General features: G+C 39.1%; 1 protein-coding gene across 1 annotated transcript in view; it reads left to right on the top strand.

Annotated features, from left to right (window-relative positions):
* Positions 1-11928, top strand: part of ATP6AP1 (ATPase H+ transporting accessory protein 1) — a 55228-nt gene extending 43300 nt beyond the window's left edge. Inside the window, exons 7-10 of the mRNA XM_084515428.1 lie at positions 434-672; positions 1295-1348; positions 6259-6493; positions 11072-11928. Of these exons, the coding sequence (XP_084371554.1) occupies positions 434-672; positions 1295-1348; positions 6259-6493; positions 11072-11281 (738 nt within the window). The 3' untranslated portion in view covers positions 11282-11928. The remainder of the gene's footprint in view (positions 1-433; positions 673-1294; positions 1349-6258; positions 6494-11071) is intronic.
* The last annotated feature ends 9021 nt before the right edge of the window (positions 11929-20949 follow it).

Genomic DNA, 20949 nt, shown 5'->3' with positions numbered 1-20949 from the left:
GTGTGAAAACTGTTATCGTTACTAAGGAGTGTGGCCACTGAGCTGGCAAGTTGAAGTTTTCTTGTGATTTTATCACAGGAAAGAGGTGAATTTATTTCTGTTTATTCGTCTGTAATCTATACATATATTTCTTTTATCTGCTAACAGCAATGCATACTACTATCTTAAGGCAGCATTGACACAGTTTTATATTAATTTACCTCATGTCAGTGGTGCTTGTTTTCATTCGTGGACACCTGACCATAGGAACCAAGGTTAATACCACCCAATTAACCTCCATACTGCTAATTAAAAAGACAGACAATTATAAATATTGAGGTCAACTACATATCTAAGAAGGATGGGGGCTCATGGGAGAGAATGTTAAAGGTCTGTGTTCAGTTGACATCATCTCTTCCAAAGGTGATGAATTGTTAATGTGCTGTTGTTCCAGATTTCTAGAAGAACTGAAACGATGTGGAATTTAAGACGACAGTTAATGGCCACTGAGGAAGACAGTTCATCATATCCTCCTGTGAATGTGACCATTGGAAATAATACTTGCATCCTTTTTTATGCTGGTAATTTCAGCCTCAAAGCCTACAGTTCAGTTTTTATAGATTTGACAAATGCAACATTTGTAATCCAGAATGTGGACATTTCTTCCTCTGTGTGCTCCGACGTCAACACAACGTGAGTAGAACAAGAAATTTCACTTTTCACATATATGTGGTTCTGAAAGCTAATCAAATGAAACAATGAGAAGTTAATAAAGGATAAATCTTTCTTCTTCCAAAGCACCCAAAATTTGCATTTTGCATTTAATATTCTTGGATGAAGATTGAGTCAAGATCACAGAGAGTGTTCAGATGCACCCTCTATTTTTCTATATTTTTTTCCTTGTACATTACTTAGTTCCTTGTTTGTTTATATTTGGTCCAACCAGGTTTCTCTGTGCATGATCTTACAGTCACAGAGATCTCTGCTGTCATTAATGAGATGATCGTTTCATTGTAAAATTCCCTTGAAGTGGAATATTGCCAGTTGGTAGGTGGTACTTCAGTTGGAAATACATTAATGAAACATGATCTCTGTTTTCCTTTATTTTGAAGCACCTGTTCTTGGGTAAAAAAAAAAAAAAAAGACTATAGAAATATTTTGTCATATTTTTCTGTGTACTTTTTGTGCTGTGAACCTTTGCTACATGACTTCTGTAATTGCCTATTGATTCAGAATATTCCCTCTGATTGAAATGTCACAATGATCTAATTAAAGCTGACTACTCTAACATTAAAAATCTTTTTCTTACTCTCAGACTGTCATTAAAATACACAAAGCCTGTGAATGGGATCAACAGCCTAGAGATAAGGTAACTTATGATTTACTCTTAAATAAATCTTTGCGATGTATAAAGCCCATTTGTAAACCAGGACAAAGAAAAAAGAGGAGGAGTTAAGTGAAAATGTTTTTAAAATCATTATTTTGTTTCTTTGTGGAGGAGTTATCATAGAGTAGAACAATTATAGTCTTTATATAGAGAGGAATAATAGTCTTTATATAGAGAATACATTAGCATGCTCAGGTAAAGTTCTGAAAAAGTAGTGCAGGCAAACAACCATACTGTAACATAGTGGCATATAAAGCATCTTGTTTTGCTCATAGGATCAGAACATAACCCGGTCTCAGGAAAACTGAACTGTAATTTGTAAATAATTCTAGTAGCTGAAGTCTAACAGCATTGCCAGGGTTGTGTTTAGTGTTGATGAGGATTACAAGTGTACTCTGTTGGAGTTTGCATGTGGCTAATGAGGGTTGCAAAAACTGATAATTTTTCTGCTCTGTGGACGGTGATAAGACCAGGATTCTTCTACCATAAGAACAGGGAAGAGAAAATATGGAAAAGGAAGACCTGGCATGAAAACTCAAAGGGAAAACTTGTTGCTGTTGCTCTCACTAATATACTTTAGAGATGAGGATAAAAAATCAACTGCTGTTCCTGCTGCTGAGGAAAGAACTGAGGTTTGTGGACCAGTAGTTGTATGGCAGTCCTCACAGCAGTAGCAGATGCTTTCTTAAGCTCTGGCAAAGATAACATGGCCTTTTCATTTCAGTACCTCAGTTAATTGCTTAGTTACAGGGGAAGGATTTGGACCAGGTAGCTTGCATTGAACTGAATTTGCATGTAACAAGGACCTGTCTTGACGAGAGCCAGTTATGTGTCTGGAGTTGTGTTTAGAGTGAACAGAGACACTTGTAGTTATGATCAGAGGCCGTGATAGGTGGCAAAACAATGAATATGCTTTGCTATTTAAAACCTTACCACTATCCTGCCCCTCCAAAAAGCATCTGGAGCTTCATGTGTGTAGAGACAAAAATGCCTAAAGCGAAAATTTTTTATATGTGAAAAGTGCTTAGCAATATAAACTGGGGTAGCGGAAGAAAGGGCTGTGGGGTTTTTGGCTTTCAGGGTAGCCATTGCTCAGGTATTTGCTGATCACTGGTCTACTTCCGGGAGGAAGTGATTGCTTTTGCATCACCTTTTTTCCTCTTTCCTTCACTTACTAAACTGTCTTCAACTCAAACCACAAGTTTCTTTGCTCTTCTCTTCCTATTCTCTCCCTTGCCCCATTGGGAGCAGGGAGTGAGCAAGTGGGTATGTGGGTGCTTGGCTGCTGGCCAACATCAACCCATGACACCTCAGAAGACTTTGTAAAGAAAACTTTCTGCTAAAGACACGCCTTGTCATTTGCGTTATTTGGTCTTATCTCTTGCTTTAAGAGACAATGAGGTCATTTTAGCTACTATTTGCTACCATAATGTGATATTGCATGGGGTATGTAATACATACTCAACAGAACCAGAGAAATCCATTGATCTTTCATGATAAAGGAGCATATTATTTACTTTGCTTATCCCACTGTGTCTGTTCTCAAGGACTTCTAAAACCCACAGATACATTACAACCTCTGGTTGCTCACCTTCTGGTTCACTTCAATTACATTTCTTGTTCAAGATGACTTTTTAGTAAGAGCACATTCTGCCTCTGTGAAAAGGACACAAGCAGGGCAAAGAGGTGGGAAGGAACGCAGGATAGAGCCATGACTGTGTTTTTTTCCCTGTAAAGGCCATCTACTTAGGTGTAGGGGAACATTCCCTGAAGAAATAAAGTGACGCCAGACAAGAGCACGTTCAAATAGCTCTATTTGTTCCTCAGTAAAATAAACTCTAACCTCAGCAGCATGAGCTAGATACACTACTTGCCCTTAAACACTACAAGTCTTCCACATTATGCTGAGCAGCTAGGCATATCCATCTCCTACAAGCAACTGCAATAGCTGCCTTGTTATGCAAACAGCTGCCTCTCCCTCTCCCTCCCTCCAGCAAGAGCAGTGGTCAACCTCTTGCACTTGCCAAAGAGGGGTGAGCTGCTGGGGAGCCATACGAGAGGGCTTCTGGCTGTGTGAGTTTTAGAAAAGTGCACTAATGCTGCAGCAGGGGTAGGAGCAGCGGGCTTTTGCTGGAAGAAAAAAAGCATCTCAGCTTTCTCAGCAGCCGATGACCTCCAGCTGTTCATGCATCTGTTTGTCATCTTCTCTGGGGAACGGTGCCAAAGTGGATAGAAGTGCACAGTGTTACCTGGACAGGACTTCCTTACTCTTTTCCCCACTTAAACTTCCAAGTACTTGTTGTTGTGTAGCATATATAGAATGGAATAGAATAGATCCAAGAACTGTGTTGTAAAGTCTTTTGCGTAACAGTTGTGCTTCTTTTTACAATCTTTGGGACAGCAGTAATTCCAGAAAACTTCCTTTTCAGAAACTTATCTCCTTGTAATGAATAGCTGCATGAAATGGTAACAGCTGATGGCATTTAGAGTTCGTATGGTTATCTGGCACAAAGGGAGTCTGGCACATGACCAAGAATAGTTTGTGCCACAATACTCACAAGTACGTAATGGCTATGTGTAAATTTGCTTCCTGTATTGCCTCTAATAGTCAATATGAGCCCATCATTTCCTGTAAAAGGCAAGAACTTTCAGTTCTACAAATAAAGTCTTCATTACCTCTCCTCCCCTTGTCATGCATTTGCTATGTCAAGTTCATTCTATCTATTCACCTAAGAAAATATTTATTAACTTAAATTTAAAAAAGTATTGATTTTTGTTACTTGAATGTCTTTTTTGTAATGTAACACATTAACAGTTTTATCAATTATCAGTTAAGTGTGTCCTTGTTGGAGACAATTACTATCAGTTGTTTGGAAAAATTCTAAGGACAAAAGCCTGGATAGGTACACTAACCTTGTGCAACTAGTTCCCTAATTAAAATCTTAATTCTCATAAATTAAAAAAAAAAAAAAAAGTTTAAGCTTTAGTTTTTGTGCAATGCGAAGAGACAGTGTTCTCGCAGATGCCACTTTAGATTGTACTTATATACATAGCCTTATAAAACTTGTTTGTTCATATGGTAAGTTTCCAAGGAATTTCCTCGTCTTCTTATCTTCTTAGCAAAGGTACAGAACACACCCAATATCTGTGATTGGTACAAACATTTAAGTAAGCTTCTGTGTATTTATAACTGTCCTTCTCTTTACATTGAAAAAGTGCAGCTAGTGCCTATAGCTGCAAATTCTGTTCAGTTTGTGCTATGTATCAGGAAAAGATTCCCTTCTTCTAGCAATTAGTATCTATGAGTATATAGGTTTTAATTTTGTAACTTTATCATTTGAACAATAGAAAATCATTCCATAAATATGTGTGAACGTGTACTAAATGCAATTCAAAGGATATATATATATTTTTTTTTTTTCATTGATGTTTGCAGCTGAGTGTAGTGTGGAAAGAGCTGTTTAAGTTCAGGACATAAAGGAATGCCATAAGACAAAACATCCTTTTCTCACCTGAACGACACTTTGAGTTCTAGGATTTCTTCTGAGGATTTTGAAACTCTGCAGGATTATGGAGTTATATGAATCAAAAGCCACAGATTATTTTTTTTTTAAGGAAAAAAAAAAAAAGTTCAATTAATGTAGTGATTTTGGTCTTTATTTCTAAGGAACGTTGTGTTTAGTTTACACTCTTACATTGTGTGGATGATATGCTACTGAAAGTAAGTGATTTAAACAAGCAATAGAGAATGTTTTCTTCTCCATCTATACATCATACGGAACATATAATATTCTGTATTGTTCCACATTTCTAAACTAATTATTTTTCAAACCTATCATAATTGAATCCCAATGTTACCCAATATGTTAAGACCCACAGATAGCAACACCCATTGTGGATAGACATATTAGAATATTTAATTTTGTAGCAAGGGTCACTTATTCCTAAAAAGATTCTTCTTCTAAATGCTTTGTGGATATCAATAAGCAGAAAAAATCTTCAGCAAACAATAGATGAATGAGTACATAAACCAAATAGGGCTAAAGTATTAGGCAACATACAATAAAGATAAAAGTTTATCATTTCCTTAAGAGATAACATGATTACCTAAAAGCAACAGGATAAAAATAGTAAAGATGAAGACATAGTCCTGATGTGTATAAACAAAGATGTACTTCTGGATGTTCTCAATTATTTCTAACTCAAAACATTCGGGCGATGTTCATACTGCAGTGGTAGTAACTTACATACAAATTCCATAATAATAAATTACTGTTAACTGACTGTTGTAAAATAAGAAAATATTCATTTGTGGCTAACCTGCTACAAATTAGGAAACTAGAGCTAACAACCCCTCCTCCTCATCTAGTGAAAGAAAAATCTGTCCTCCAGTGTAAATTCAGACATTTGCAAAGGCAGATTGCTATTTAGGCATCTGAGACATGGAAGAATTGCAATGATAAATCAAAATGGTTATCAGGCCTGTACCTATCATAAAAGCAATCTAAAAAAAAAATAAAATCCCATAAATTGTTTATTGAGAGCCACTGCAGGCCTGTTGACAGTCTCTCAAGTTCAGCTTCACTGATTATAAACTGTTGGTAACTGATGAAATACTGCATTGGTAGAGGCCCTTGAAGAATGAAATCACATTTGCTTGCTCCTTGCCTGCCACAGCTTGTGAGATGAAACTCCAAGAAGGAATAGAAACATTCACAAAGGCTCTTCACTTATGAACAATCCTAATGACATGGGAGGCCAAGATACCAACTGTGATGTATGCAGCTACTGATTGTGGACCTTTATTTGCAACCAGTGCTTTATCAAATGAAGGTTATTTTTTTTTTTCTGTCATTTGAACTCTTTTTTTTTTTTCTCTGTTGTCTTTCTAGGTTTATAATGACCAACAAGTTCTATGAAGGCTCAGCTAGATATTGGTCCACTTTGGATTCAGTTGAGATTGAACAAGAAGGAAAAATTGCTACGTTTAATGTTTCTGTCATCTCTGCTCCTGCAGAGTATTCATTTCATTGTCAGCTGGTGGGAACAAGCACTCTCTATCCTGCAAGGCTGATTCCATCCAACAGTGAAGCAAGAAACTGGGATGTTTTCATTTCCAGTTTCCAAGTGAGTACACATTGCCATTTCAGAGATAATTCTAGGAACTATTACTTGCTATTGTAGGTGCTGAACGACACACATTCATAATGCCCTTACTTTCAATTCAGCCTGAGGAAAAAAAGTAAAAAGAAAAGCTGTTCCCCATAGGTGAGCTATTTAATAAAGGGGTAAAAGAGATGGCAGTTGCTGAACAATAAGAACATGGAAGCACAGCTGTGAAAAACAAAAAAATTCTGAAGTTGTCTGCAGAGAAGAAAAGCCAATAAAACCAAATGTGCTTAATCAGGCAAAGAATGACTAAATCTCCATGCCTGTTTAATGAATTGGGCTGCTATTGGAAACATGGGCCTCTTAAGTGGGTGGCTTTATGCTGCTTACTTTGTTTTTATTTGATTTCTTTGCTCTTTATTTACCTAGGAAAGTACAGCTTAGTGTGGTTACAGCTTTCAATGACATAGACTGTCTAAACTCCTACAGACAGAAACAAAGCCCAGTACAATTAGATTTAATGGAAGGTTTGCCATGAGCTTCAATCAGAAGCAATATTAGGTCCTGTATGGCCCAGAAGGAAAGCAGTTTGCTTCTTTTTCTTCTTTTTTTTTATTTTTTCTCCTTTTTTTAATGAGATATAGATTTTCTGTATATTTAGTGCAGTAGTGCAGTCTACATATGTGAGGTGTAGATGATTGTGTCTATTATTTTGGGCACAGATCTTCACTTAGGACAAGTACATCAACACTTATATTTTGAAACAATATTACATTAAGGGATATCTTTGATTAAAGAGCATGAAAATGATAGGAATAATTCCAAAGTGGACTTTTATTTGTTAGAGATGCACTAATCTCGTGATAACTGGATACAAATGCTAATATGGTCATAGTTATGATTTTGGTAGCACACAGTCTCAATGATCTGAATTAGTATTTGACATTTCAGCTTAAACATTGGCAATCCTGAAGGAACAGCATTGGTGGTGAGATTTAATTTCTTCCTACTACCCATAGCTACTTCCATTGCAGATTCAGATTCTAAAAGATGGAATGCAAAAATGAAGAATTGAAATAACAGCAAATTTAATATCTTTGGTCATTATTCAGTCACATAAAAATGCTAAACCTAAGTATCTCTGGCAGCTTTCCTTCCAAATCATTAGTTTTTATCTTCCCCTTTGCAGAAATCCACAGATCCTAAGTCCCACAGTTTTTGAGAAGCAATATAGCTTCTCAAATGTTGTTAATTACCAATGTTGTTAAGTTTCCTTCTGATTGTATTGTTTATGGAAAGGCTTGAAAATACCTGAGTCTGTGCAACTGGATTTTGCTTAGTCAAATCTTTGAAGCTAAGCTATGAAAATACATAGTCTAAGAAAATACAAAAGGTCCACTTACAACAACCTACCTTTTCCTAGAATTTCTGTGTACCTTGATACTGTTGTCATCTCAAAGCTTAGGGAGAAGTCTTGTTCTATCTTTAGCAGCCATCCTTCCACTAGTATCTTGATTAAAAGTAGAAGTAGTAGGTTGCCCACCTTCCTTACTGATTTGGACCATTAGCTCCTTCCACTGTTCAGACAACAGAACTTTCCTTTGGGGTAAGGCCTTTTTCTCTAGTAAGTCCTAAGTAAAAAAAACAGTCTGCAAAGGCCTGTTCAGATCATTTTCATTGCATGTGACTCAGTAAAACCAGAAAGTCTCCATTTTGGGCCACTTTCTAAGTAAATTCCCTCTGAACTAGATCATACCTTTCCAACTGTCTTCCACTTACATGTAATAAAGTCTAAACGATCTCAGTATCTGTCTTTGACCAATAATGAGGTTAGGTATTTCCCAAGCTATGTTGTAAGTTGAAAAAAGCACATGGGATGTGCTTAGTGATTGCAGCCAGCACAAGATCTGTTGCTGACACTGAGAAACATGATTTTAATTTCAGTGTTATGCAATGAATCAGAGACCAAGATCCAGTGCCAATCTAGTTCGTACAATTGCACTTTACAACCTTGGGTCATCAAAGCAGTATCACTGTATTAGAAGGTCATGGCACCCACACAGTGAAGCCTTGCATAGCCTGTTCCAGGTCGGTGTTGAAATGAGCAGCCATTTGCTTTAGTTCTGGAGCTAGCTTGGTCACTACCATGTAAGAACCTCTGTAGGATGGTATCTAGACAAAGCCATTACACAATGTCACTGCTCATCCGTGTAAAGGGTACCAATGCATTATTTTTTTGTAACAAGAATGGTTGTTCTACCATGATCGTTTTGAGGATCTCAAGAGTTTCTGTGAAATTAAACAGGAGTCTGCCATCAAGCACAGTTTTTCTTTAATATGCATCATACTGATTTAGAAGCCACTTTGCTTTTAACAAAAAATAGCAAAACTTTAAAGTTAATAAGGATTAGGATAATTAGGATTCTTTGTGGCTGAAGTATTTCTACCTTAAAAAATTAGATGTGCATTGTACTTTTAAGAGCAATGAAAACAACAGATTTACTTGAAGGCTTTGTCAAAGGTCAAATAATGAAACAATTCAAACAAAATAATTTAAAAAATAAACAATAAATGTAGACGAGTACAGTCTTGACAAATGATGCTGGTTCAAACAGTGAAATGAAAACTTCTGCAGGACAGAGGCTTGTATCCTGCATTTTGCATTCACAAAAATTAGAGAAGTACATTAAAGTATTTTTAACTTTTTCGTAAGTAGTAGTCACATTTTTACCTCCCAGCTGGGATGTAACACCCCCACAGAAATGATTAAGCTTCAGAAAAACAATAAAAGAATCCTGCATATACTTCGTCTCCTTCCTAAAAGTAGGCATCGCATTTTAAGAATGTACAGTTAAAGCTTTCACCCTCAGAGGTTCAATAAGCATAATCCTTCTTCAAAAAGAAACAAACAAACAAAACAATCATCAATAAGTTCAACATAATAAAATTTAGCATTTCTGTTTCTAAATCAGAAGTGATAAAGCTTTGCTGAAGCAAATACAGCTATTAAGTGCTTTGGAAATTTCCCCTAAGTGTGGTAACTTACTTATCTTAAATTACATAAATCATCACCTGTTTTCTGTTTTTATTGTAAATATGTCTTTCAGACTATATTTCATGACAAAGCAGTGGCTTAACAAGAAAAGGCTTTGGTAATCACCTGTATTCTCGAAAACCATGCAGTTATCCTGCCCAACAGCTTACTTTCAGTAATCCTGCTTTAATCAGAACTCTGGCTGCCTGTAGTGAAAGCATTCAAGATTTGCAAGTTAGCTACCACGATCTGACTTGGAAAGATTCGTCGAGAGGCCCAGAAAATCTTTTAGTGCTAAAATTATCTTCGCCTCCACAGTGCCTAAATGGGCCTCGCTTCTGCATATGATAATAGCTTTATTAATCAGCATTCTGTAAGGTATAGTCGTTGCTTTTACCACACATAATGTACACCTTAACTTCAGCTGCCTGAGCCACAAATGACCTCAAACTCAGTCAGCTCACTGATGTAGCATTGTATGCAATCCACAGACTAATTTCTTTAGTATCTGCAGCAACACTTTACCTAGGAACTGCAAACTCAGTTATTACCACAAAGCTTTCACATTAGTTTATCTGAAAGCATAGAGTAATCATGGAACTGGAACATAGAAAAATAAAAATCCAATATCTTCTTTTCCTTAATTTTCTTCCACCAGTAAGTTTCCCTTACTTTCGAAGGAATCGGTGCTTATGTCATTATGTCCATGTGTGTAGAGGGAGGATTGTCTTCGCTTTCTTCATAGTTTCCTAATCCTTTGACTGGTTTTAGCAAAAAATTTAGAATGGTATCAGTCTCAAAGGCATTCAGATTGTTGATTATTTTTGCAAAATTGATGGCTAGGCAGAGAATAGATCCTCGAATCGGTTGATTTTTCCAAGGAAAATTATACGGCATGAGATCAACCAGTAGCAGACTTTGAGAAATCAATCAGAGAAGAAATACAAGATTCCCTAACCACAAGGAAAACTTAGGTTTCATATGTGAATATACAACATAGAATCCACACCTCAGTGAAGGAAGCTGCCTCTTCTCTTTTGCATCTCTGATGTCTAAGAAGGTGGGGAGAAAAACCTTCCCAACTTCTTGAATTTTTACTAAAACTCAGCTTAAAAAGTCATCTATCATTAGACGCATTTTAAAGTAGGCTTCAGAAGTTCTGCTTGTCAAGGAGCTATTACCTAAAAACAACGGGGTATTTCAACACATCTCCCTTCATTTGGGGAGCTTTAGTTCACATGCCTTTGAGTACATTGAGAGTCCTGATTCTGCAGTGGTCATCAAGCTATAGTGATCACACATCTTGTTTGGAAATCTACTTCTAACAGTAACACACATTTCTGAAGTGGGAACACAACCTCCCTCTTGCCAAATATAAAACTTCCACATCTTAAATTTTCTGGGTGGAAAGGGGACCTGAAAAATTGTTAGCAAAGGATTTCGTTCTCACTCTTTTTAAATGGGCTGTGAGTGTGTTTTTTGTAATGCCCACATACATCCTGAAATCCGCTGGGTCTGTGCTCTATATTTAATTGCACTCATCTACCTTTCTTCATTCTCAGCTTCAAGGATTCAATGTGGAAAACGGCCAGTTTTCTTATGCCAGTGACTGTACGGGTTTCTTCTCTCCTGGAATCTGGATGGGCTTGGTGACATCTGCAATTTTACTGTGGATCCTGGCCTATGGAGTCCACATGATCATGCAGCTCACAGCAAACAGCAGATTTGATGATCCCAAAGGTCCTGCTCTGTCAGTTCCACAGACAGAATAGCCATGGATTGATTTAATTATATGCTGCTTCAGATTCTCCTGGGTTGATATTTATGTCTTTTATTACCCTTCTACTTTACAGTATGTGTAACCTAAAAAGATATCATAGCAGAATGGGATAATCAAACTACATATTAAAATTTCCCGTATGTTTGGCAATAGAAATAATTCTGCTTGTTATTACCATGATTTTTTATTAACTGTGTTAAGGTCTGAGGTGAGGTTGTCAAGGTTATTACTCTCTCTGGCTATTACAAAGACCAGTACAAACTGCCTTCATATTATATATTTTTGGTGAAGAAAGATTATCGCAACAGAGAAAAATGGGAAGGATTTATAAATAACTTATTCAATAAGAAATTAAACTTATTATCATACTAAGTATGATTAAATGTGCAGTGCAGACAATATGTTAACGAAGATAAGGTAATTTTCTTAGCATTCTTTCTTCTGGGTATATTTGAAGTAGTTTTGAAGTTTGTACAGAAAAGGAGAAAAAAACCTATAGTCACTAGAAGCACTGTGTGAAGGTACTGTTTAAGTCTGAGCATGTTTATGGTCATCTCACTGATTCCAGAAGTCTGAAAACACTTGGTTTGATGAATTCCTTTGCAAATAATAAAGGTACTACAGCCTCTCACTGGGAAATCTGACTGTGGAGTGAATTGCTAAATGTTATAAGAAACTAAGTGGTAAAATGATGAAAAAAAGGTGAAATATATTTTTATTCTTTTGTTTGTAATGCTTTGTTAAGATTGTACATGTTCTATTAGTAGTTAAAGAACAAAAAGATAACATTTTGACAAGGTTACATCTGTCACATGAGAAAAAAAAATTTTGATCCTAATCCATGTCATAGGACAATGATAAAGAGGAAAGAAGGTTAGAATCAATTATTTAACTAAACCAGTAATAGTTTCTACCCATTGTTCCTGGATGCCATGTTTTTGGTATGAAGTCAAAGAGGTAAATGAAATACAATGTGAAGATATTCTGTCTGTATAATTCAACCCTGACTTGGAAAACAGAAATGATGCTGGCATGTAACTACAGGAGGGACTCCACTGGTACAGTATTTTTCCCAGATGTTTTTCAAAACCTTGAGGAATGCTGGCATTTGATCTACACAAAAATGCAGTGCTAGAAAGGCACTTTTTCTCTGTAAAAATCAATTGCCAGAAGAGACAACTGGATGTACTTTATTAGTTTCCTTTTAAAGCAAGTCAGACAAATGAGGCTTCATTGAAAATTTATATAATAGTTGTGTAACTGATAGCCACAAGAGAAGAAGGACATTATGAGGGGCTTGGTTTAAGACAGCTTTTGTATGACTTTTATATAGATTCAACAAAATTTGGAATAGATTTTGTTCAACGGTGATGATATATGAGAACTGAAGAACAGCTTTAGAAGGCCACCTAGCTCAGGATCCTGTCCCCAGCAGTGGTATGAGTACTGTGAGTATTAGTACTTCCTGCACATGTTCTCCTGGTCTCAACCATTTAAGCTCCGGGACTTCTTCAGCAAGAGCTGGGGTCTGTATTTAATAATTCTAGGTATATTTATATCCCATGTCTTTGTCCAGCCTCCCCTTGAGCCTATGAACAGTCCTAGAGCTCACAGTATGCTGACTGTAGTGTGGCACTGAGGATACGTGTACCCTCCCTTGCTCGCCTAGGCTAGACTAGGAGCAGGGGAGGAGGAAAGAGTTTCACATAGGCTGTGCCATAGAGAAAATGTAGGCCTCTTTCAGAAGAGATCAAGTAGGAAGAGGAGATGTTCAGCCTGGAGAAAAAAGAAGGCTCCAGAGAGATCTCATTACAATCTTTCAATACTTAAAGGAGTCTTAAAAAATTATGGAGAAGGACTCTTTACTTGGGTAGATAATGATAGGACAAGGGGGAATGGTCTTAAACTAAAAGAGCGTAGATTTAGATTAGACATTAGGAAGAAATTCTTCACCCAGAGGGTGGTGAGGCACTGGCACAGGCTGCCCAGAGAAGCTGTGGATGCCCCATCCCTGGAGGTGCTCAAGGCCAGGCTGGATGGTTCCTTGGCCAACCTGATCTAGTAGATGTCCCTTCCTATGGCAGAGGGCTTGGAACTAGATGATCTGTAAGGTTCCTTCCAACTCCAGAGCTGGGACAAGCCATGTGTTGTAGCCCTTGATGTGCAGGGCTACTATTGTGAGGTCTGAGCTGGAAAAGTGCAGGAAAAGCAGGTGATTATCAGCAACCCTCACTGTCCTGGAGGCCAGATGGCCTGGAGGGGACAATAAGGGTCCTTCTTAGCAGAGGATGAGCTGCTCTGTACGGTTCTCACAGCGGCCACCCCTGCAGCATCCCACTGCCAGCCCTTGGAGGAGGACACCCAACACCACGCCAGGGGGCTGTGTGCACCACCAGAGCCCCCATGCCATCTTGAATCCCTGCGGCTGTACATTGCGCTGCCCTGCAGCCAGAGGCAAACACAAGACTACTGATTCCAGAAGGGGCTGGGCCTCAAGAAATCCTAAAAGGATTTTGCACCTGCCTGCATCTGTTTACCTTGTTAATAAAGTTAGAAATGTGTCAGGGGCTCACGGTTCTGTGTACTTCTGTTTTCACAATCCAGCTTAATCATAGGTGCACTTGTTAAAACATGCCTGCCCAGGGAACAGTTCCAGCAAGAACATTAGCTCTGCCTGGAAGGTGTGAGCCTTTAGGACTTCCCCTAGAGCTCACTGAAGTTACCAGAAGTATTTCCACTGACTTCCATGAGTGCCAGCTCATTTTTCTAAAAAGTACAAAATAATAAAGATAGAGGGGATGATGGGAAAGAGCACAGCTAAAACAACAACAACAACAAAAGTCTTTTTTTTTCCTATCTAATGTATAAATAAATGAAACTTTATTGATAGTTTCTGTTTTTTTTTTTCTCAAAGAAGAAAACAAAACAACCCTACAGCACAACTTGAAAATCAATATAACCTTAGAAATTCAAGAAGGTTAAGACCAGAGAAAAACCAAACCCCAAAGGCCTGAAGCCATAAGTTACTTAAGGCATTTCATCTCAGAACTCAGCAGTGATCACTTGGAGGGGAGAGCAGAGATGGAGCTACAACCTGAGTCTTCTGACTCCTGTTCCTATTATATAAGGAATAGGTTCCTTATATTCCTTTAAGGTATAGGTTCATTTTGTGTCCTGATGTACTGGTTTATCTGCTTACAAAATGACCTTTCACAAACCATGTGGAAACCCATAAATGACTTATAATGAAACAGAATATAGTAGAAATAGTCCCAAAGTAGTATTTTTATGTAGGCAGTAAAGGAGGATAAGTCATTCCATCTGTCAAGGGAAGACTCAATGAAGTAATTGGTTCCTCCTTTCCTTCTGGGTGCCTGGTAAATAATATGCAAATCTGTATCAGCCGAATTAGGCAGTGTCCAGGCATTAGAGGGCTCCATAACTCTTTCGACATAATCTATGATCAAGCAGGGGAACCTAGAGATACTGAAAATAAGGAATGACCATGAGAAAGCTAACTCCTAGGATAATCAAAGATATGAGAAGAAGCCTGAATATTGGGTATTGGTCACTGCTGGCAAAAAGCTAGCAGTAGTCTCAGCAGGTGGTGATGATTGTGGGGACAAGTGGATAATCTCCTTACATTTTTTACATAATCTTCTCCTTACATTGAACAAGAGGAGCAAAACGATGCACACTTACATGTATGCAATGGGGGCAGGGAGTCCTTTTCCTGCATGCTGTTTTTTTTCTGTTGCATCCCATGATGGGTTGACTTTGGCCAAATGTTAGATGCCAACCCAGCTGCTCCCTCATTGCCCCTCCTCTACAGGACAGAGGAGAAAATAAGACGGAAAAGAAAAAACTCATGGGTCGAGGTAAGGATACGGAAACCACTTAACCAGTCACTGTCACAAGCTAAAAAATATAAAAAGACTTTGGGAAAATTAATTTAATTAGTTGCCAATTGCAATAGGTGGGATAGTAAGAAACAAATATAAAACACCTTCAGTCTGCTCAAACACAAAAATCCTGTTGCGTCTAATAATCTTTCAATAAAGGAACCCAATCTTCTGTTTGCTAATGATGGTTATTCTCTCAGATTAGTATATTCTCTATCAAAATTTATCAATGCAAAATCAAGGAGGAAAGAGCTGTTTCTTCAGAACTCTGATTTCTAGAAGCTTAAAAAAAATACTGAGTTGCAGTGAAAAAAAAAAAAAAAAAAAAAAAAGCAAAGAAAGAAACAAGATCTTGCCAAGGGGTGGTTCCCTAAGTAACTAGTCTCTCACTTCCACAATGTGGGTCAGCATCTCAGTCTTCCTACCTGTGTGGGTGGAAAGGAGACCTTCCTACAGTGCCTGAGATCCAAGAGCAGATCATCTGCCACTGATGTACCACAAATGAAGAGGTTTCCTTTTCTTCACCACAACTTTTAGTTGCCTTCTGTTTGAACACAGATTCCTTGCTCTAGGTTGGCTGGATTTCTCTATACCCCTGGATCTGGTATGTTCTTGAATTATTATAACTGAACTTAAGTTTTGACTCTTACATATCATTTATTACTACCATGATAGAAAATGATTTACTGAATGATCGTATCTTTTCTGTTTTTCAAATGGCAATATTCATGTCCAGTAGAAGACTGTGGACATTTCCAGTCCATTTCCAGTCTGGTTTAATACTCCTTTAAATAGTTGTGTAGAAGTCACATAGGATGGGGTACGGTGACCATGGGACATGTATTATATGCAACTTTCTTTGGCTAATGAAAACCGTGCAATAATAATGTTTGAAACATGAAGAAAAACAAACACACAAATGTTTTCATAAAAGTACTTTTGGAGGATGGGTAAGTTCAAGACTTTGATGTAATGTTAGAATTGTAATTTTATGTATCCTTATTCTTCAAGATAAGTATGGGTACATACGGATAGCAGAGTGATCAATTCACCTATTTTACAAATATCTTTCACTGAGGCATACTGGCATGACTTAAGACATTGCTCTCTCAATCTACCCTGCCTTCTATTCATGTGTACCTGTGGCTCAGCTGTTCATTCAGTTCACACTGCTGTGCTCTCGTTTTTCACTAGGGAGGTAATATACCAGATTTTGCACTAGAGTAGGTGAGATGCAGGTGCTTGTCTATGTCTGTCATTGCTGTTTCTGAGTAATAAAAGTCTGGCAGGGGAGCAAAGCACATAGCTGCAAACATTGATGTCTTAACACATTATAGTGATATTGATGAAGGATTTTTTTCATAGCTGTCAGAAGAAGAAACCAAAGCATGCAGGCAGACAGGTGGCATAGCAGGGCTCAAGACCACACTGCAGACAGCCTGGGAGGCAGAACCAGCTCCATTTTGGGTGCTGTCTTATGTCTGCGCGTGCCTGAACACAGTTCAGCTAATGTGTGAGAGAAATCTCAAGGGTGCTCTTTCATATCCTGATACACAGACCCTAAAGGCTGACCACAGGCAGTACCTAGAGGGCACCATGATCCAGGTGCGGCCTCCTCCTCCCATTCTGTATCTTCAGATTGCAGTTGAACAGGTATCCCAGGCCTCAGATGGTCTCAACCCTTATCTTTAACAAAAATGAGGGAAAGGAAATGTGGAAGAGAAGGGGCAATATGGGCCATCCTGTTTTTCTCAGACTGAGCATCTCCCAGAGTCCTACACCCCACTGGACAAGCAAGGGCGGCCACAAAGGGCCCTGCCACTACACGTGAGGGTGTGCGCACCCGCGTGATACTGGGATGTCTCAGAAAGCTCCCCAAATTTTCCACGTTTACTCCCAGAGCTGCTGCTGGGGGCTGTCTGCAAGTTGAGGCAGGAACCCCGGCTTTGGAGGCCCTCCAGACGCTGAGGTGGCTGGAAGGAGTGGGAGGAGGGAGCCCTGCTCAGGCTATACCCGTTTGTCTTACCACGTGTGTGAAGCAGCAGAAGCGGACCCCCAGAGTGTTTGAAACAGGCATTTGAATTTTGAATGGGAAAGTCTGAGGCTTCGTCTATCTTTTTTAGAGCTAGCTTGTGTTACAATTACAAAACAGATGGCCTGCTTTTGCTTGTACAACTTTTGTGGGTGTGTACTTACGCGGCCAGAGTGGAACGGTTGCATCATATTTCATTGATTTGGATTTTCACAGACATTTTGGGGAATCTACCGGTTTGGTTGGTTTTGCAGCAAAAAGGTGGACCTTCATAGTTTGCTACTACCAACCCGTGTGGCCTAGTAACGATGCTTAGGTACCCAAGTGGAGAGAAATCAGTGCGAGTTTTGTTTTGGTTTGCCTTAAGTAGCACAAGAATTATTTATTGACTGAGTGAGGGAAATGAGAGTTTCTTCATGTTCTGACATAATTTGAACCCATTTCTCCTATAATTGCTTTTATAGCACTCTTTGAAGTTCAAGGGGGCAGAAAGGGATTACTGGTCATAGATTGTTGGGTCAAGCACACTTCTGGTGACAAATGAACGAGTTAAAGATTAACAGATAGTTTTCTCAGTTGTATTATTTGAAACACTTTCTGTGGTAAAACTGGTGTCTAAGAATTGAATGAGATAAAGGATTTTGCATAATGAATGACTACCTTCTAGTTACTTTTACCACCTTTCCTTATCAGAAAGGTAAAAGACCCTTCAGTGGGGTCATTGTCTTCATCTGGAATAGCCAAAGGTTTCTCTTCAAAGATTCAGTAAATTGCATGTTACTCATTAAATAAAATCTGCATCTTGTCTAATCAGCAGTGTGTGTGTCTGCTGCAAATCCAGGACTGGATTCACCTGCTGTGCAATGTGACTCATTCTAAAAGCTGTTTATGGCGAGGCTGTTGCTGTACATGCAAATTACACAGCAATCAGAATTGTAGCTCAAGTGTTCCTCTTCTTTGATACTTTAATATATTGGGCCTCCTGTCTCAAAGTGTCAGCACAGACCTTCAACTGCCATGCAATCTGTGTTCCAATGTTTTATACCCTTTTTATGAAAAGAAGACTGATGGGCACTTGCAGCAGAGGCAATGATATCTGTTTTTAGTGTTCTAAGTACAATCATTTCATTATTGTCATTAATTATTATTCTTTTAGTGTATTTGGAAGGATGATCTTTTCCCTTTAAACACTAAGTCCAATGTTAAACAATCACTTATTAGATACTTTTAATGCTGTTAAGGAACATAGTGACCTTGCTTTACTGGTGGTGCTATGGTGGTAGTCATCTCATCCCTAATACTAATACATGCTTCTCATACAGAAAAAGGTCTTCAAATCAAAATGTTCTGGTGCAAATTGCTTCATCTGTAAGGAAAGACTGCAGCTTTTGGCAGAATATAACCTCTATTTTCTGCTGAACTACAGCATTGTGTGAAATTGCCTGTTAAGTGGAGAACACAGCTGGTATTTGGGATGACACTGGCTGTATCAGCCATACCGTCTGGCCAAGCCTCTAAGATTAGCAGTTTTCCTCCCGCTCCTGAAGGGCTAATATGAAGCCTCTTCAGATTTATGTCTCTCTGCTCTGCAGTGTGGTATTACCACCACCTCCTAGAGATGCTTCTGCTTCCATACCACTCACCTGGTATGGTGAGCACATTGACTGAGCCTGGTCTCGCTTAGCTTGTTCAATCCTTGCCAAGGCAGTTGGGACTGCAGATCATGTGTCACTGCCCAATATTTCTAAATTTCAGTTATTGTAAGCTCATCAAAAACACAAGCAACACAGAACCTACATCTGCTCAAAAACAATTTAGTCAAAAGAATCAATAGTCAAGGGCCAAGCCTTAAGCCTCCTTTTGATGAAAAGTTGCTCACAAATATATAAATTCAAACTGACTTAGAAAACAGAGGAATGTAGGAAAAAAAAAAAATCCTTGTATGGAGGAGCTCTAAAAAGAGATTGGGAGACCTGCACAGGATAGAGGAATTAATGTTTTTTGTATAAATCTATGAAATGCTGCAGAAGTTTAGAGAAGAAACCTGTAAATAAAAAGATGAATTTCCTGTCTCTTTCCCAGCTTCCTTCCTGTGGGGAATAATACATAAATAAATAAATGGGAAACCACAGAATCTGCTTTAAATGCCAGGAATACTTCTGTCACCATAATCTTTGTTCTGTAGAAATGCATGTGTTGTGAAAAAAAACAAACAAACATGCAAACAGCTTTTCTGAGTGAAGCTTTTATTCTGAGAAAGGATCTGCTTATACAGAAAAAGTGAGTACAGCTATATTTGCTCTTTGAAAACAGTCTCCAAGGGAGAACCTGCAGTGTCAGACTGCTTCCAGTCCTCCTGTTAGCTTGCTCTGAACGTGTTAGGTAGAGAAAACAAACACTGTGCTGAGCCATTCGAGTCCGCCCCCTTGCAAACAATGGGCTGGCTTGCCTCAGGTTATCTTGGGGTTAAGAAGCAGGAAAGCAAGGTGTCCTTCTCTCCTTCCACTATCCCTACAGGCAGCAGGCACAGCAGGAGTATCTATGATCTCCTGAACTTCAGTGTTTATGAAAAACACGTCAAGCAGTGTCAGCTCTCCTCTCTGAGAAGTGTCAAAGAGAAGTGTCAAAGTGCCCTCAGCACTTTGGTCACAACAACCCCAAGCAGTGCTACAGGCTTGGGGAAGAGTGGCTGAAAAACTGTGCAAAGGAAAAGGATCCAGGGATGTTGGTCAATGCTCACCTGAATATGAGCCAGCAGTGTGCCCAGGTGGCCAAGAAGGCCAATGACATCCTGGCTTGTATCAGGAATAGTGTAGCCAGCAGGAGCAGGGAGGTGATCGTCCCCCTGTACTTGGCTCTGGTGAGGCCACACTTCGAATACTGTGTTCAGCTTCGGGCCCCTCACTACAAGGACATCGAGGCCCTGGAGTGTGTCCAGAGCAGGGCTACGAAGCTGGTGAAGGGCCTGGAACACAAGTCCTGTGGGGAGTGACTGAGGGAATTGGGGGTGTTTGGTCTGGAGAAGAGGAGACTCAGGGCAGACCTTATTGTTCTCTACAGCTACCTGAAAGGAAGGTGTGGCGAGCTGGGGGTCGGTCTCTTCTCACAGGTAGCTAGTGATAGGACTAGAAGGAATGGCCTCAAGTTGTGCCAGGGGAATTTCTGGTTGGAAATGAGGAGACATTTCTTCTCAGAAAGAGCAGTCAGGCATTGGAACGGGTTGCCCAGGGAGGTGGTGGAGTCACTGCCCCTGGGGGTGTTAAGGAAAGGTTGGAACATGGTGCTTAGGGATGAGGGTTATTGGGTGACATTGGTGGTAGGGTGATGGCTGAACCAGATGGTCTTGGAGGTCTTTACCAACCTTAATGATTCTATGATTCTATCAAAAATGAAGGCATCGTCCTACTCCCTCATAGGCAGAACTGGGTTGGCAGTTGAACATCAAGCCTTTTCCTGTTTCATCTTTTTTGTTCATTGGGTTATCTTGCCCAATTGCATGTCTGACTTCAAGCTTCACCTGTGTTCAAGCTCACCTTGTTTCCCCTCTTCTTCATGTTTGCAATGCATCTGTTTGCTAGTACACAGCAGAAGTGAAGGGTGAACCAGGTCTGATTTGGAAATACTGTGAAGACTGCAACTCCGGAATATCCCTCTCCTGCCCACAGACAAGGCTGCATGTTCTAGCTGGTTCTTCCTGTTAGGTGACCTGATTGCTTGGAGCTGAGC

This window comes from Aythya ferina (assembly GCF_964211825.1).
Source record: "Aythya ferina genome assembly, chromosome: 1".
NCBI classification, from domain to species: Eukaryota; Metazoa; Chordata; class Aves; order Anseriformes; family Anatidae; genus Aythya; species Aythya ferina.
The sequence above is the reverse complement of the archived record's forward strand: the minus strand, read 5'-3'. Positions and strand labels throughout refer to the sequence as shown.